Source organism: Saccoglossus kowalevskii, chromosome 5, assembly GCF_978046115.1.
Source record: "Saccoglossus kowalevskii chromosome 5, keSacKowa6.1, whole genome shotgun sequence".
Taxonomy (NCBI): domain Eukaryota; kingdom Metazoa; phylum Hemichordata; class Enteropneusta; family Harrimaniidae; genus Saccoglossus; species Saccoglossus kowalevskii.
This window is the reverse complement of record NC_140645.1, coordinates 14,668,855-14,687,442: the sequence shown is the minus strand read 5'-3', so window position 1 is coordinate 14,687,442 and position 18,588 is coordinate 14,668,855. Positions and strand designations below refer to the sequence as shown.

General features: G+C 36.6%; 1 protein-coding gene across 1 annotated transcript; it reads left to right on the top strand.

The window, feature by feature from the left end:
- The first annotated feature begins 8,279 nt into the window (after positions 1-8,279).
- Positions 8,280-18,305, top strand: LOC102800682 (alpha-2,8-sialyltransferase 8B-like). The gene is made up of 5 exons (XM_085498739.1): positions 8,280-8,411; positions 9,488-9,581; positions 10,990-11,050; positions 16,527-17,045; positions 17,964-18,305. The coding sequence occupies exons 1-5, from the start codon at positions 8,280-8,282 to the stop codon at positions 18,223-18,225; spliced, it is 1,068 nt and encodes a 355-aa protein (XP_085354865.1). The 3' UTR covers positions 18,226-18,305.
- Positions 18,306-18,588: the final 283 nt, after the last annotated feature.

Below are 18,588 nucleotides of genomic sequence, written 5' to 3'. Positions count from 1 at the left end.
TAAAGCGGGTGGTATTCTACGACAGGGTTGCTTAATGGGTCTTTCATCCTTCAAGTTTATCTCATGCTTGAACAATTCACAATGCCCTAAGTCCGTGTCAGATTTAGAAAATGATTTGTGGTTTCGAATCAACATATCACGGACCTGAAGGGCTTGGTCTGCTGTAATAGGAGCTCCAGTCATATCAAAATCTAACCCACCACCGGATATGGTTGTCTTCTGTGGATTAGCATCATATGTTTTGGCCTCGGTTACCAGCAATGGGGTATGGTCAATGCCAATAACAGCCTTAGCCACACCCACTACCATCCCAGACTTAACAACTACAGGCACTGCAGTTTCATTGTATAACACAACTGGGACTTTGGAGTGTTTTCGTCCACATTCAACAGTAGTCACTATTGAGCTGAGGGTCCATCTTTTCTCATATCTACCACGATAATCATCTTCTAGGAGGACTTCCATCTTCTCACCAGGCAGACCAGGTTTTAAAGCACCCATGATAGTCATCGTGTGATTGGGCTTAATCACTACTGGGCTATCCAATCTAGCTCTCACCTTTCAAAGCTGACAATTCTTTTCAACAAATTGAAAAATAAAATTCATGCAGATAAAATGAAAACTATTTAGGGTTAATATTTTCATACAAATAAAATAAAATGTTGGTTCCCTCTCCTTAATCGTGCAGCAAAATTGGTAACTTTCATAACAAAACACCAATCATCCAGACATTTCCCTGTTTACTCCCGTTTTCTGATTTATACTGGTACAGGGATTATTTAACCTAGACAAAAACACAGTCTTTCACAGCACAGCCAACCAACAAATGATGCATTTCACAGACACGCCCAGGCTTTGGTAGACACTACCTGTGCTGTATCCCATAAAACAGCCTTTGCACTAATGACCTTGTACATTATACCAGTCTTTGATCGTTTTTAATGAAGATGCAATAACAATACATTTTTTCTGGAACACTATTTTTCATAACAGTTCCATCCGCCAATTCTTTAATTCTGTCCACAAATGGAACTTCTTCCTGCACTACTATTAACTCATGTATTTGTTTCAATTATTATCACAAGAATTTGAATTAGAAGAACTTCCTGAATGTGAAGATATTGTCTGCACCAAACTCATCGTTATAATACAATTTGCAGATGCACTGCAAATACCGAATACAGGAACAAATTCATAGATGGTGTTGGTCCCCACGATCTAACTTAATTTGCCAATACATTTTATTCTCGACAAATTGCCAACATATCTATTTTTAAAGCTGTCTTCCCACTTTGTATAATCTATAGAAATCATTTTACTGACCCCTGTAAGCATCATAGAGCCTTTGGTTTTTGTACAGCTCGTGATAAATATTACCCAACAGCATCCACTGAATTAGCGAAAACTGTGCTTCAATATTGCATGCTATGTGCAGTGGCGGTGGGACAGGGGGCAGAGGGGGCATCGCCCCTCTCCAAAATCAAGCCGAAACCCTTTGTGTCAGCAAACATTTGCCCCTCAAAATGCAGGAAATGGCGTGTCAGACATTCTAGATTTCAAAATTGTTAAGGGAGTGCATGACCCGGACCCCCCAATAAGATCGCGCCTCCGGCGCAGGGTTGGTGAGCAGATCTCGCCCCCTCATGCATTATGTCGTGCCGCCGCCTCCGCTGTGCTCAAACTAATGGATTTAATCATTCCCCATGATGGTTACGTTAAACTGTGTTCCGTATATACTACAAAGTGGCAAAGCAGCATTAAAGGCATTTTCCCAACTAAGACACGTTGATCTCACTACTCTACACTAGCACACGGTATGACATCATTTCGATATATATTTTAAATATCTTAGATTGCTAATGAATTGGAAGCAAAAGCTGTGTTCTGATACATTTACATGTTTTTGTTTTTGACTCCCATGTGCGAAGCACATAATGGGAGTCTTTGCAGTTAGTGTGTCTGTGTGTGTGTGTGTGTGTGTGTGTGTGTGTGTGTGTGTGTGTGTGTGTGTGTGTGTGTGTGTGTGTGTGTATGTGTGTATGTGTGTCCGAATGTTTCACTGCTATCTCAAGAACCATACATCGGTTTTTGATGAAACTTGGTGCAAAGATGCTCTGGGCCAATGCGCAGATTTGGTTAGGTTTTGGTAAAAATCCATGCTCGTTAATTGCCTAATTTGCATGATAATTAGCTAATTTTTAGCTGTTCTATGACTGTTCCACTGATATCTAAAGAACCACTCATTGGATTTTGATGAAACTTGGTACATAGATGCTCTGAACATATGCGCAGATTCGATTAGTTTTTGGTAAAAATCCGTGCATATTAATTACCTAATTTGCATGTTAATTAGCTGATTTTTAGCTGTTCCATGATTGTTCCACTGATATCTAAACAACCACTCATTGGATTTTGATAAAACTTGGTACATAGATGCTCTGAACATATGCGCAGATTTGATTAGTTTTTGGTAAAAATCCGTGCATATTAATTACCTAATTTGCATGATAATTAGCTGATTTTTAGCTGTTCCATGATTGTTCCACTGATATCTAAACAACCACTCATTGGATTTTGATGAAACTTTGTACATACATGCTCTGAACTAATGCTAGGTTTTAATTAGTTTTTGGTAATAATCCGTGGATACTAATTACCTAATTTGCATAATGATTAGTCAATTTTCGTTTTTTCCACTGATATCTCAAGTACTAATTATCACATTTCAATGAAACTTGGTACATAGATGTCATATGACACTGCACAGACTTGATAGTTTTTATGGTAATATCAGTTCATATTAATTACCTAATTTGCATAATTAATTATTTTTCAACATTTGATATAAGTACTAATCATCACATTTCAATGAAACTTGGTACATAGATGTCATATGACACTGCACAGACCTGATAGTCTTTATGGTAATATCAGTACATATTAATTACCTAATTTGCATAATTAATTAATTTTCAGCATTTGATATAAGTACTGATCATGACATTTCAATGAAACTTGGTACATAGATGTCATATGACACTGCACAGACCTGATAGTTTTTATGGTAATATCAGTACCTAATTTGCATAATTAATTAATTTTCAGCATTTGATATAAGTAGTGAGCATTACATTTCAATGAAACTTGGTACTTACATACTCAAGGACTATGCAGAGATTGATTGTTTTCGATAAATATTTGTGCATATTAATTACCTAATTTGCATAATTAATTATTTTTCAACATTTGATATAAGTACTAATCATCGCATTTCAATGAAACTTGGTACATAGATCCTTTAGGACTATGCAGAGACCTGATTAGTTTTAGGGTAAATAATTGTGCATATTAATTACCTAATTTGCATAATTAATTTTCAGCTTTTCTACTGGTATCTAAAGTACTAATCATCACATTTCAATGAATCTAGAATTATGCAGACCCAATTAGTTTCCGGTAAATATTTGTGCATATTAGTCACCTAATTTGCATAATTAACCAACTTTTACACTGATATCTCAGGTACTATACATCACATATCAATGCATGTACATGGATGCTGTAGGACAACAGACAGACCTGAATAATTGTGGGTTAAAATCTGTACATATTAATTACCTAATTTGCATAATTAACCAATTTTAAGCTTTCACACTGATATCTAAAGTACTAATTATTCCATTTCAATGAAACTTAGTACAAAGATGCTCTTGGACAATGTACAAACCTAATTAGTTTGGGGTAAAAATCTGTTCATATTAATTCCCTAATAAGCATAATAATTCATAATTTTTTGGTTCTAATCACATTTCAATTAAACTTGGAGACATATATTTTCTGTTACATTGCGCAGACCTCATTAGTTTTACACTCAAATCTGGTCATATTAATTTTCTGATTTGCATAATTAGTTTTCAGCTAAGTAATTTCGAATTATATTTAATGTGTCTCCAATACTCTCAGCACATGGGAGTTCTTTCTAAGCTTTCTTTGATTTTATTTATGTTAAACATTTTGTTGGTATTTGTCAAAGTTGTAAAAATATCACGTACACATGAATGCATTAGTGATTAAAACCTCGGCAAATATTGATAAAAAACACAACATTTTTAATGTAGATAAACTAGTAATGATTTAGGATGCAGTTTTTAAACATTCATGATATCAATTCAAAATACATTCTGTAGTCCTCAATGAATTGCAATTTATATTCAGTCCATAATGAAATACACACACGCACACACATACCCCAACACCCATCACCCCCCCCCCCACACACACACACACGAAAAAAAAATGTTTTAATAATATGCAGCATGTCACACATCCGGGCATTTTGTCTGGTTTTCCACATTTTCTGATCTATGCTGGTACGTAACTTGTCTAGACAGTAGACAGTTTTTCACGTCGCAGACCATTTGAACATTATAAAGAAACCCACTTTCTGAATCCAGATTCACCTGTAAGTCAGTTATTTTATACGTTTTCATTGTCATTAGTGAGATGTATTAGTAGAAGAGATGATTTTCTGGGAAATTTATTTTATTGAACATTATATAACGAATCAGCCACCATGGTGTATTGCAAGTGGGATACAATATGTTGTTGTTGTGTTGGACACAATGCTGAAGCAAACGCACGTAAACTGTATGTACACCTGGGCAGTATACATTATAATTTCACAACGATTTTAATGTATTATCTTTTTATGCACGAATCATCAAATTTGCAACAGATCTGGATTGAATGTGCATAGACCTACTTCATTTTTATTTAGTTCCTGTATTGAGCTGCCATTGTATAGATAAACAGTTTATCTTTTATTCGATACACACCCATGTGTACAACACTTATAGGAAGACAAAAAAAAATACAAATTAGATAAAAAATATAATAAGTAAGTATTTTATATCCCATAATTTCAGACACTATGCGCCTCTGTTGTATCCCTGGCTACATGTCTGTTATAAGCAATTCTTCATCCACATAAATCTGCAGCGTAAACTATACACATGTCAGTGTTTATTGTTTCATTGGGTTGGATTTAAATTGGTCTTGTCGTCCTGGTCAAACTGAATTTTTTGTGCGGGGGATTCCAAGATTTGGAGCGGATAGTGTACTGCACTGATGGTTCGAGACCACCCATAGACAACATTTCAAAACATATGAAGAAACAGAGACAAATCAAAGCTGCGTCCGAACAGGGACTAAACATTTATTATGTAAATTAAAAAGTAGAAAGTTATTCACCAAACTTCCACGTGTCAGTATGATCCGACAAACAACTCGTTTGCTTTTATATAATGTGTTATATAAATGCTCGACATGCGAGAATTCTGAAATAAAGAGTGAAAGTTATCTTAAATGTATGTAATAGGCAAAACTACATTTTGTTATTGTCTGCCTTGCTCAACCATGTGCTTTGAAACGTCACAAGGATTGTATGAATTGACCAGCGTTATGAAGTTCCTGAGCACTTTATTGTCGAGAAGGAACTGGTTTCGACTTTGTTTCATAGACAAAACTGCCTATTGATTGCGTCCTACCTCATGGTGATCTCATGTCAATAATGTGATTTCACACATACAATGTCCTTTGAGAATACCGAGCTACTGGGCCGCCCATATATGCCCTCAGTTCAGTGAACATCACTTCAACTGTTCATTTAAATATTTCGAAAATTACACAACTTCCATATGTTTTCTAAAAATGTGTTGAATGCAGTAGCAGTTACATCTGTCGCATATGAAGGGACTACTTCTTTAAAGTGGGACAGAGAATTTTCACAGGAACAGCAGCACTGTCAGCTATGTATAAATAGACGAGTGTATGTCCGTTAACAATATATACATCAATGGGAATGTATGCTACTTCAAAAAAATAGGAGTAGGAGAAATCTGGCATTAATTATTACAGGAATTTCACTCGCAATGACAAATTAGGAAACTCCGTCTTGGAATTATTTTGTTGTCTAATGCAAGGGAGCAAAGGGTGGAGCAAAAATCTGAAAACGAAGGTTATACTATTGCAATTTAGTAACCTGCGCAGCTAGCAAATGGATCACGTGTGAATGCTCGTGATCCCGTGAGGGGTATTGTTTAACGGTCCCTATGTAAGAGTGATTGGTTAAATTAATCCAGTTTGACAAGAGTCGGTAATCTTAAAGCTTAAACTTAGTTTTACACTTCCTGGGATTAATGCACTCGTGAGCCGCATTCCCATGCATGCAGGAGATAATATGACCAAATTCAGACATTGTGCGCTACATATAGCATAACACCAGCAGACCAGATCTGGACTTGTAAGATAACTGTGGATACTCGCCCCTGTTGAGCTATGTAGAACAAACAATCAAGTATAAGTCATTAAAGCTGGAGAGTCGTTACCTACGCATGCGTCAAGTAGCCATAGCGTGTCATTGTTTACAGAAAAACGTCTACCCATAAGCCTTTGTCTTATCTTTGTGATGTACATTTCGTGATATTTTGTCAGAAAAATAAATTACCTTAATCTTTAATGTATTTAATGCCCCTACATATATTGTTCGGGAAGAGAATATTGAACAGATACTAAAACACCTGCAATTAAAGCGATTGAGCGGACAATGTTGAATTACGCACGAACAAACTAGAAACAACATTTGGGAATTTACCAGAAATGTATTTTTTCAATTGCGGGAACACAACTCACACATTTTAAAATAGGGGAATGCTATCCCAAATAAATATTAACATCTTTTGTTTTTCAGAAAGCTATAACTATGAATGTCATCAAGAATGGTTTTGTCATACTGTTTGTTGACACAGTTTGTGGTAGGTCGTATTGTGTTCTCATTTCCTATATAATATCAACTTATCTAATTCTTTGGGTAACAACAGTAGCAAAAATAAATATTTGCTAGGTTTAACGACTTTTGTTAACTTCACAAAATAAAACTTTGTCATTATTTTCATAGTTTTGACATAATTTTGAACATGACCTGTAGAAACCATGTCTTTGTGCATCAAAATCAACAAAAAAATCATATAAAAATCTTAGTGAAGTGATGGGTCACAGTAATTACAAACACACTTCTAATTAATAATTAATAATATAATTATATCATAGTTTGATATAATATTACAGTACAAACACCCAACAATGTAACGATCAGTGTAGGATGAGCAACTTCTCATATCTCCCTTATTACGCTGATGATTTAAAAATCCTTTTTGCATTGATAGACAAGACAGTAAATATGACGATACAGTCCCAGGTATTACTGAGTATTGTTGATTACGAGTTGATTGACTGTGTGTAGTTAGATACGCGAAACTAATCATAGAACAGATAATACCATCACTTTTGCATCTATTTTGGGTTTTCTGCATCCATTTATTGTAGATTTCACTTAGTTTGAAAGCTTTCAAGCTTAATAAATGTTGCTGGAAAATGTTATTGTTGAAACATTCCCTGTTGTTATAGCTTTTTAAAATAAATTTTGTAAGACAATATTCAACAAGGTTAACAATGCATACAACCCACAGTTGATGCACTGGTGTTATCGTTAAAACAACATAAAACTGACGATTCACGAGACAATGATAAGGTCCGTGTATCTAGATTGTCTAGGAATAATGGCTCACCAAATCTGTTAACTAATAGTGAATTATTGGGCTGGAAAACATTTAGTCTGATCACTCAGTGTCAAATAATGACAAAGGAAGTGCGGTTTGTTTCCTAATAACGTTCAGTCAGTCAGTTGATGTTTTATAGCGTCCTAAATGGGCTAACAAAATATTACTTTCTTTGTTTACGTTGTGACTTTAGAAATTACAATACTGGTCACTGACCCTAGCCAGCACGACGTTTGTTCCGGGTCACCTTTTTCAAACTAACCCTTGCCAGATTGAACCACAGCAGTGTGTATTTAATAGGCGCTCTTAACGACAAGGTGGGGGAGATGCTACAAAAATAAACAGCCAATCAGCTATTTTGTATCAAAATACAGTAGAGCGTTTTTTTGTTTTAAATTGCAACCCAGGCAGAACAGATCACGACATTTGTCAAGATAAAAAGCCTCACCAATCACCAAAACCAAGCAATTGAAGGTACGAGGGGCGTTCAATAAGTAATGCCCATGAAATGCATGTGTATTGACTTACATCTCTATGGGTTATAGCTCTGATCTAATTGTAGTATCTGATTTACAGGTGTTTGAACTGAGTCAGGTGTGAAATTGAGTCAGTTGAGTGTCGCGCATTGATCCGATTTTTGTATTTGTATTCAAACATGGTAGGATGTCTGTGGAAACAGCTCCCAGACCTGGTCGTCCCTCTTCTTCCATTGATAAGGCATCTGGCCGTCAAGTTGAGGCAGCCATTTTGGAAGATCAACGCATTACTGTTCGCCGAATAGCCCAAGAGGTCAAGGTTAGTACAAGGTCTGTGGAAACTATCATTCATGACCATTTGCATATGCATAAGGTGCCTGCTAGATGGGTCCCCATATTGGTCACACTTTTCCAGAAACAAGAACACGTTGAGGATGAATTTGGAAATGTGCCAAGAAGATGAGTCAAAGTTTTTCAAAAGACCGATTACACAGAATGAAACTTGGGTCCATCACTATGACCCAGAGACCAAAGCCCAGTCAATGCAGTGGAAGCACTTGGACTCACCACCTCTAAAGGAGGCAAGGGTGCAGCCCTCCGCTGGCTAGGTCATGCTCACAGTCTTCTGGGACCAGGACGGAGTAGTGATGACAAATTTCCTGGCAAAGGGTACCACAATTACAGGAGCCTATTACGCATCACTTTTGATGAAATTAAGAGAAGCTATCAAAATCAAGAGGCGGGGCAAGATCAGCAAAAGTATTCTCCTGCAGGACAACGCTCTGATCCTCAACTCGCATGTCGCCAGATCAGAAGCACGGGCGTGTGGCTATGAAATCCTCCCCCATCCCCCTTACTCTCCTGACCTTGCACCCTCTGACTTTCATCTCTTCCCAGCCATGAAGTTGTTTTTGAAAGGATCGTTTCCCTGATGATGCAGCCTTGATTTCTGAAGTTCAGACGTGGGGTGAGGTCCAACCTGGGGAGTTGTACAAAAAAACTCTGGGTGGTTTCTATGTAGAGAACGACTAATAACTGTGCCAAGTTTTATTAATCTCCTGCTATGGGAAATGGGTCAGGGTCATTATTACTTATTGAACGCCCATCGTATTACTCGCCAGTTGTTTGTTTGCAACGAGAATAGGGAGTCACGAAAATTATGCAACAGTTCAAACAACAAACCGTGCGATTCGGACGATGGAGCTAGAGTCGCGGTCCCCAAATTCATGAATAAATTATTAAACCCAATGCAAAATCATGTGATACATTAAATGAAAGCTGTCTTTACATTAATTCCAAATCATACATATAATCAGTATTTTTGTAGTTCATATTCTTTGTAAATTTTTGAATTTCAAATTTATAAAATCGTTTTTATTTGGTTTCTTCGAATAGACTGTTGTCACGTTTTTTAATGAAGATTTGACGTCAGTCACCCGTTCATGTTTGTCTGTTTGTGTGGAGAGTGACAGCATCGTTTCAGGAACTGGTAAGTTATATTTTCTGAACATGTTAGTGTCTTGAAACATATTAACGTCAGATTAGAAGGATAGACTTGAACAATTTCAGCATGTATGGACAGAGTCAACCTCTGAGCTGTAATAACGTAGAGGTCAGAGGACTTGCGCTCTAGAAACTGTTCCCGTTCAGACGGCTATGTTTCCGTTTCACCCATCTGAATAACTGTCCCATTCCGACATATGTCGTTTACTGAAAAGAAATGAATGCCCTAATACATCACTAGAATGCATGGCCTCTCTAGAACGGCAGAAAAATATTATCAGACCTGGACCACACCGCTCGACGGCAGGTCAAATGATAACGCACACATTTCAAACACCCTCAGAAATGAGGGCGCTCTTTAAAATGGCATACCAATACGTATTTTCAAATCACTGGGCGAAAGAAAATGTCTCATTTCCATCTACCGTTTGTGAAAACTTTTCAGCTTAGAATCCTTTCATTTGGAACACAACAAAAAAACACCAATTTTTTTTTAGATTTTATATATAAAACATTTTTATTGAGTCAATTTACATAAGCACTTTACCTAGTTACATGTATGTGTACCAAAAAATTTCATTGCACAACAAACAAGTACAAAGTCTCCACAAAAATATTACAATTTTTTCAGGAATTCATGCTGATATGCTAGGTCTTTGTTACAATTTTCATAAATTTTCCCCATTTTTTTTAATGTTTTCCCAATTTACCTTTTCTGTTTGCAATCAAGTACTCAGTTTTCTGTACCCTCTGCACGAAGTCTTTAAATTCCTCAAATTTTGGTTTGTTACCCTGACATCTGCAAATATATATAAACCTTCTGGCTACCAAAAGCAAAAAGTTTAACAGGAGGGGGAGAAGACTATCACCAAACAAGAAGCATTCTGGGTCGTTTACCCGAGGGAAGCTCAGTTTTGTCCCCCATAATAATTTTACTACTGGACATTCATAGAAAAGATGAAGCAGATTTTCATCAGGCCCCTTACAGAACGTACAGGCTCCTGATTCAATTTTTGGTGGGGTCATCTTACAAAGAACAGAGTTGGTTACCAGGATATTGTGGCTGATTTTCCATTGAAATTCCCTGAGCTTTGACTCTATTGTAAGTCTAAATGGTGCTAAGTAAATACTTTCCCATTCAGTAATATTGGAGTTTAATGTTTTAACATGATAAATTTCAGATCTTGGCGAAATAAAATATTGCTTTATCACTTTTGGGGTCACCAACTTAGTTTTACATTGTTTCAAATGAACTTGAACGCCCGCAAATCTGATACCCAACATATCATCCCCAGGGTTAGCAAATTTGTTTATATCTACTTCCCTTTTCCATTCTCGTGGCAGTCCGTGCATCCATCGTAATTGTCTGCTGAATAACTTGTTCTTCTGAATAGGTCATCCTGGTCTCGGCACCAACAAAAGTGGGGTAAAGGATTTTACAGAATCAGATAACAAGTCAGTTACTTCGAGTTGAAAAGCACGACTACTTTATTCTGTGGTCTAAACACTACTGCCTCATGTTAGCCTTGACTCACACATGTGACAAGTTTACATTCTGGCGGACAATCTCAAGGTACACTAAACGTAATAGGCTATAAACTACAGTGACGTAAAGTAAGATAAAGAATATCATACGGGATCCCCAAATATGTTAATCATAGAAATCTGTTTCCAACACACTTCACAACCCTTTTAGGGCTTTGTCGCTGATTTAATTGACGTCATAACGCCACTGGTTATATACATTGAGGACCCGTTTGTCTGACTTTTCCAGCATTTTAAAAGTCTGTTGTTTAGATTAGAGTTAGTTTCTACGACTGCAACTGGCTTATACGATTTGATCGCAAGTGTACAGATGTTTATGACCGAGAACTTATATTCGCCGATTAAAAAAAATCAATGACTGATCACAACTTTATCTAAGTCTCAGTGATTCATACAAACTTACGATATATACCTAGTATCATTACAGTTACAATTGCACGAGGTTTAGTACATATACACGCCTTTACTAACTTCAGTGTATAAAGATGGAATGTGGATGGAAACAATCAATACTCATTTTTATATTATTTATTAGTTCTACGAGAATGTCACTACAAAGTAACACAGTCAGCTACTTTTTTAATTACAGGTGTGAACCCTATAGCTGAATTTATTGTTGTATCTGAATGAGCAGTCGACGATCGAATGTAAATATCGAAATTTTTTACAACGCGTGAGCCAAGCTCAGCTGGATATAGGCGACAACAATACACACATTTGAGGATAAAAACGAATCATACGTACAACATCTGTTCGAATTACTTTGTCGATAAACGTGCATCGGCATTTGAATCACCTCACGATTTTACTTTAACACCACAGCACAAAAATAAATAGAAGTATTATTGTTCAAAGAACAATGCCTCAAGGCGCATTTCAAACCTGTATTTTGAAAGAAGGTCAATCAGCAGATTTCAACACAATTGAAAGCGGCGATTGGTCGTACACACTATGAAAAAAAGCAAAATTAATGATAGTTGAATAATTATGATTCAAATTAGTTCAATACTCTTCCGGTTTCATCCCCACAACATCATATTTGATGCATTAATTTCCCGTATGTTTCATAATTGGTATTTTCCCCTTCAGATTATATATCGCTAACAGTCACCAACGTTAAATTACACTCTCAGGATGACGGATTACTGCGATCGATGGAAATTCACTACCTTTACTGTGTTTGTTCTACTGTCTCTGATGGGGTTTACCGGATACACCTTTTTATATACCAGTGTAATGTCACATCAAGGGACTCGTCTGATTGGCAAAATGCCAATTTCGTTACTTCAAACACGGTACGATCAACCACATTAATAAGGGAAAATCACCCCAAAGGCGGGTATACCATGAGCGATAGCGAGTGTGTATACAAGGTGAAATGGTCTCAACAGAGTGGTATACTTGACTCTGGAGATGGTTATAGTTATTATCTTACATCTTTCAAGGTAATACGTAGACACAGAAATCACCAAACACCATGTTCAAATATTTGGTTGAAACTTTGTATTCGCAATTTTGGTTAAAGCGTTTTGGTCGTCGCGCTGCACATGTGCGATATTTGTGTCGATAAACATTGATTTACCCACAATCCAATGCGCTCTTCTAATGGAAATCACAAGCATGAGGTTTGACCTCGGCGCGACTTGCACTAACTGCCGCTGGTGACTCCTTTGATACCTTCCAATCACCTAAAACACCTAATTAAAGCTTGGTAGCGTCTCAGTTTGTACTCGTTGATCTACGCAACAGCCCACGTCGCCATCTTTGTTTATATGAGACCCATATATCTCTCGCATGCTTGGCGCGACGACTACCGCCCTTTAAATAAAAAGGGCACTGTAACGAGCATATATCGATTATAGGTAGAATTTGTAACCGTATTTTGGCGCTGTGAGGGTTATTCATGCAGTATCTTGTCAATTGCGTAAAGCGAACCTCAGGGATTATGGTACAAGATGACATATTGCTATCTTGCGAGGCGAAGCTTCTCTCTAGCTATTACGTACCGAGGATTGTATAAGCCAGTTCTCACAATAATTTGCGTCGTGTGTCATATTTTTTATACGGCCACCAGGTGACCGATTTGAACGAAATGGCATCTACTAGTTCACGCTATTTATGCCGTATTTATTTGAATTCAAAGTGCTCTTATGCCATAAGTACTTGAATTCAAAGTACTCTTTATGCCGTAAGTATTTGAATATAAAGTGCACTTTATGTCAAAACTAAATGAATTCAAAATGAATTCAAAAAGTGTTTGAATTCAAAGTCGTAAGTACTTGAATTCAAAAAAGTGCTCTTTATGCCATAAGTGTCTGAATTCAAAGTTCCCTCATGCCATAAGTACTTGAATTCAAAAAAGTGCTCTTTATGCCGTAAGTGTTTGAATTCAAAGTGCCCTTATGCCATAAGTACTTGAATTCAAAGTACTCTTCAGGCCGTAAGTAGCTGAATTCAAAGTTCTTTATGCCGTATTTATTTGAATTGAAAATTCTCTTATGCCATAAGTACTTGAATTCAAAAAAGTGCTCTTTATGCCGTAAGTGTTTGAATTCTAAGTGCTCTTTATGCCGTATTTGAATGCAAAGTGCCCTTATGCCACACGTACTTGAATTCAAAGTGTCTTTATGCCATAAGTACTTGAATTCAAAGTACTCTTTATGCCGTAAGTATTTGAATTTAAAGTGCCCTTTATGTCATAACTAAATGAATTCAAAATACTTTTTATGCCATAAGTACTTGAATTCAAATTACTCGCTATCTCGCAAGTACTTGAATTCAAAAAAAGTAATTTTTATGCCGTAAGTACTTGAATTCAAAGTACTCTTTATGCCGTAAGTATTTGAATTCAAAGTGCCCTTTATGTCACAAATAATTGAATTCAAAGTGCCCATATGCCATAAGTACTTGAATTCAAAGTGCCCATATGCCATAAGTACTTGAATTCAAAGTACTCTTTATGCCGTAAGTATTTGAATTCAAAGTGCCCTTTATGTCACAAGTAATTGAATTCAAAGTGCCCATATGCCATAAGTACTTGAATTCAAAGTGTCCATATGCCATAAGTACTTGAATTCAAAGTGCTCTTATTCCATAAGTACTTGAATTCCAAGTGCATTTAGAACTACATATTATGAGAAACAATCAATAAACATATTTTAGAAAACTGATCGGACCATTTTATTTACAGTGAACCTACAGCGGCCACTACAACACTACAAAATGTCACTTATAAGAACATGTCAACAAACAGCCCAGTGATTGCAGATAAACCGAGTGCATTGAGGTAGGTGAGAGTTGTTTCTATCGCTACTCTGAACATTCTGGTATCAAGGAAGTTAAATATGAATTTCACAATCTTCTGGTCTCCCTGTAATTCTATCACAAACATTCAATGAGGATATCTGTTATCTACTGTTACATTTCTTAACTAATTTATTGAAATCAAAATCGGGATATTTTGAGATTGAACTACAAGGACAAATTTGTAGTATTTTCGGAGACCAAGTTATTTACTCATGTGAACCAATGTAAATGTTGTTGTCTTTGTTTTTCAAAGGCTTGTTTTGTAATACTACAGTCTGGTAAAGCACTAATACGATACCAGTATTTAATAAAAAATTCCTGAATATATATTAGTATTAAGAATTTACCAATTTCAGCTCTGCATGCTGCATTTGAGGAGAATTTATTCACACCTAGTATTTTTTTTACAGAATTTCAAATGTGACTGTTTAATTGGTGTTGTCACATCTATTATTATGAGGTTATAACCGTATTATTATACATCTTTTCCTTCCAGGGATACATCATGTAAAAGCGGAAACCCAAAATGTTCAGAACAGAATCAGCGAACTTCTTTGTGTGAGTCCGGCCAAACCCTGGTGGCAGTCATGTTTGTTTATATTATTACAGGACGCTTACGCGCGTAATCATTCCATATTTGGAATTCGCAGTTTCTTATATGGTAGGATGAAAATACCCCATAAAATACCACAGAATTTCGGCATGCTGTAACATATGGCGTTACGGTGACAGATGTATAATAATGTCTAGTATGTTATGTACCGAGTTGTTGAACCATATAAAAAAAATGTTTAATACATATCTTGAAAAGATGCATAAATGTTCTACAGTCAGTCTCTCTTGGCATTGCTTTTAACAGTGCATACATTGCTCTAGTAGCTTTCTCTAGTAGCGTTTATTAAAGCGGAAGGGTCGTCACCTGCGCATGCGTCAGATGGCCATATCGTGTCATTGTTTACAAACAAGCGTCTACTCATGAGCCTTAGCGTTTTAGCGTGTGTTGTTATCGTTGCGTGCGCTGGCGACGACCATTTCCCGCTTTAAGATTTATCGGAGTTTCCATTTGTGGCAGATAATTTATACATTTTGCAAACCTAATTGTGTGAAATTATTACTAAGTCATCTGCATAATATAGAGAGTTAATTTTATAATTATTTAATGTTACCTGGTTTATTGAATCTGTTAATGTATCATTTAAGTAATCCACATGAAGATTAAAAAGCATTGGACATAGTACATCCCTGTCTCACACCCTTATTTGTATTAAATATTAAACTTATTTTTTTGCCAAAGCGAATACATGTTTTAGTATTGTTATACATGTTTTTAACTAAATGACAAAGTTACCTATTAATCCCGTTCTTTAATAATTTATAAAATAAACCATCCTACCAAACAGTATCAAAAGCCTCATGTAATTCTACAAAGCATGTATATAATTTACCATTTTGTTTCAGGTATTTACTAACTATTGTTTTCAGTGTAAAAATATGATCAGCGGTCATATGACAAATTAGTATACATCGCTCACCGTAACGCCATAAGTAACAGCGTGCGCAATTTTGCGGTATTGCACTGGGTATTTTCATCCAACCATATTAGTAAACACGAATTCCAAATAAGGAACGATTATGCGCGTAAGTGTCCTCTAATAATAAAAACAAACATGGCTGCCCCCAGGGTTTACCGGATCCTACACAAAGAAGTTCGCTAAATCTAGTTTGGATTTCGGCATTCCCAAGATGTATTCCTGGGAGAAAAAGGATGTATAATAATAAGGTTATTGCGAGGATACTACAAAGTAGGCACTCGGACAGTACGCGGTCGCATCGACCAACGCGCACTCTCGCTGTACTTCGTGCATACTTTGCTATATCTTCGCACTAACCTGGTGATAAACCAATTATCTCAGTGAGTATATTGTCACGCAGAGGTCATTTTCCCTACTATTTGATCCAATAACACTGTGACAATTAGTAACTATGTGTGTTAATACCCCACTCTCTTTGATCTACGTATCTCCATCAACGGGTGAAATCAGTAGTCTTTATTATTCGCATTTCTATGATTCTTCACCAGAAAGCTTGTATCAAAGACATATCCCGATGCTGATATAATAAAGGTTTATGAAAAAGGTGTTTCCACGGAAAATATGTATTTCGGTCTTAATAAGTCGAGAAACGATGCAGGCATTACATATCTGCTGCCAGCACAAAGGACGTGCGCTTTAATTGGTAATGGAGGAATATTATTAAATAGCAGTTGTGGTGAAGAAATCAACTCCAATAACTTTGTCGTTAGGTGTAATATTCCAGTAATAACGGGATACGAACAAGACGTTGGAAATAAAACAAATGTTACAATTGTAAATCGAGCGACAATGATGCAACTTTACAGAATGTCCCATCGGCGAAAGCAAAAACAACTTCCAAATTTTCTCAACAATTACGTTTCATTGAATAACACCATACTTTGGTACCCCGGGGTATCGTCAGTGCCCGTAAGACAGCGTTCAATTGCGTATCTGAAATCCAGGTTAAATCTTGTATATGAAGTAGCATACACCGCTCAAAGAAGCTTCATACCAAATGTAAAAAGGTAATAGTAAATATTATTATTAATACTTATATTAACAAAATCTCTCATAAATGACACTGTTGATTTTTATGGTCGCTAAAAGATCACATGACCGTAAATGATTATCTTGGCCGGGCGGATTAATATTGGAATGCAAATGAGCTATTGGCTCCTTGTATCTCATTAGTAATATGGTCGTCTTACGTCGTAACATCCGGGGCAGAGGCTGCGGCACGAAATTGTGCATGGGGCGAGATCTGCTCACCATCGCGCATTTTTTATGGTGGGGGGTGGGGTCTATGTTCATACGTGGATAAAGACTAAACTGAGCAGGCGTTGTTATCGGCCGACATGTTTCTTTATAACACTTGCAATGAATAGAACTCCACAGCGAGGCTGACGTTGATCGCGTGTTTTTAAGGCGGCTTATTGTTCACGCGTGCTAAAGGCAAAGAACGGCGTGGCGCGGCTTATCTTGTTAACACGTGTTTCAACGCCGGCTTAACTATAAAGCTGGTCTACATACCGGCTTTTTGGCACACGTGTGAACACGTGTGAACACGGTATTAGATGCTAGTCTAGGGTGCCACGTTGAACACCTTCGCCACCTTTCACAAAATATATCCCATAACAGTTTCCATATTTATTCAACAATTCAACGCGTACAAACACATAATCAAAGTTTAACTAGGTAAATCCTCTGATGACTGAGATACTGGATACTAAGAATCAAAGTTGTTATTTAGTGCAAATCGCGTCTAAATAAAAAAAAAACTAGCATTTGTGCTTGCCACTGAGAACGCATTGGATTATTGGAAATCAATATTTATTAGCGCAAACTTTACACATGCGTGACGTGGCGAAAAACACTTCCCTTTAATTTGCACTGTTTAACTGCAAGTATAACATAAACGCTAATTTTTTTAATTCGTTCTACAGATTTCTACACTTACGTCGATTACCATCGACAGGACTACGGACAATGGTTCTCGCGCTTTCATTCTGTGACGTCATCACAATGTACGGATTTTATCCTCGTCTTCTGGACACCACTGGCAACAAGGTGCCCTATCATTATTACGGCTCTAACGCGACGATAGATGACTTTAAAGCAGCACATAACTGGAAGGCAGAATTTTCACTGCTGGAATCTTTACACAGAGACGGTACCGTGAAGTGGGTGACTGGGAAATGTACATGAGTCATGATTGGTTATACATTTATACACTTACATTTTAACGAATAATGGCGATGAGTTTAATAAATTAAACATTTCTTTGCTCTTTTTGGCTTTTTAAATTCAATTTTGAAAGACAATATTCAAAAAATTTGACAATGTACAAAAACCAAAATACATGCACATACATTAATACACACTGTTGCATTTTTTTGAAAAGGTATATTATACTACGTATACGGCGTGAGTAAAATATTGTCAATCTGTCGCGCCCTCTAGCGACAGAACAATTCAGTGACGTAACTCTCCATATTGTTAATGATCTATGATTTTCCGTCCATATTTGTTTTGTATACAGGCCGTTATACGTGGCAAGGAACCCCTAAA

Coding starts and splice junctions, on each gene's coding strand:
- LOC102800682 (XM_085498739.1), top strand. CDS start 8,280: ATGTCTGTGGAAACAGCTCCCAGACCTGGTCGTCCCTCTTCTTCCATT. Junction 9,582..10,989: donor CAGCATCGTTTCAGGAACTG/GTAAGTTATATT, acceptor TCTTCTGAATAG/GTCATCCTGGTCTCGGCACC. Junction 17,046..17,963: donor TTCATACCAAATGTAAAAAG/GTAATAGTAAAT, acceptor TTCGTTCTACAG/ATTTCTACACTTACGTCGAT.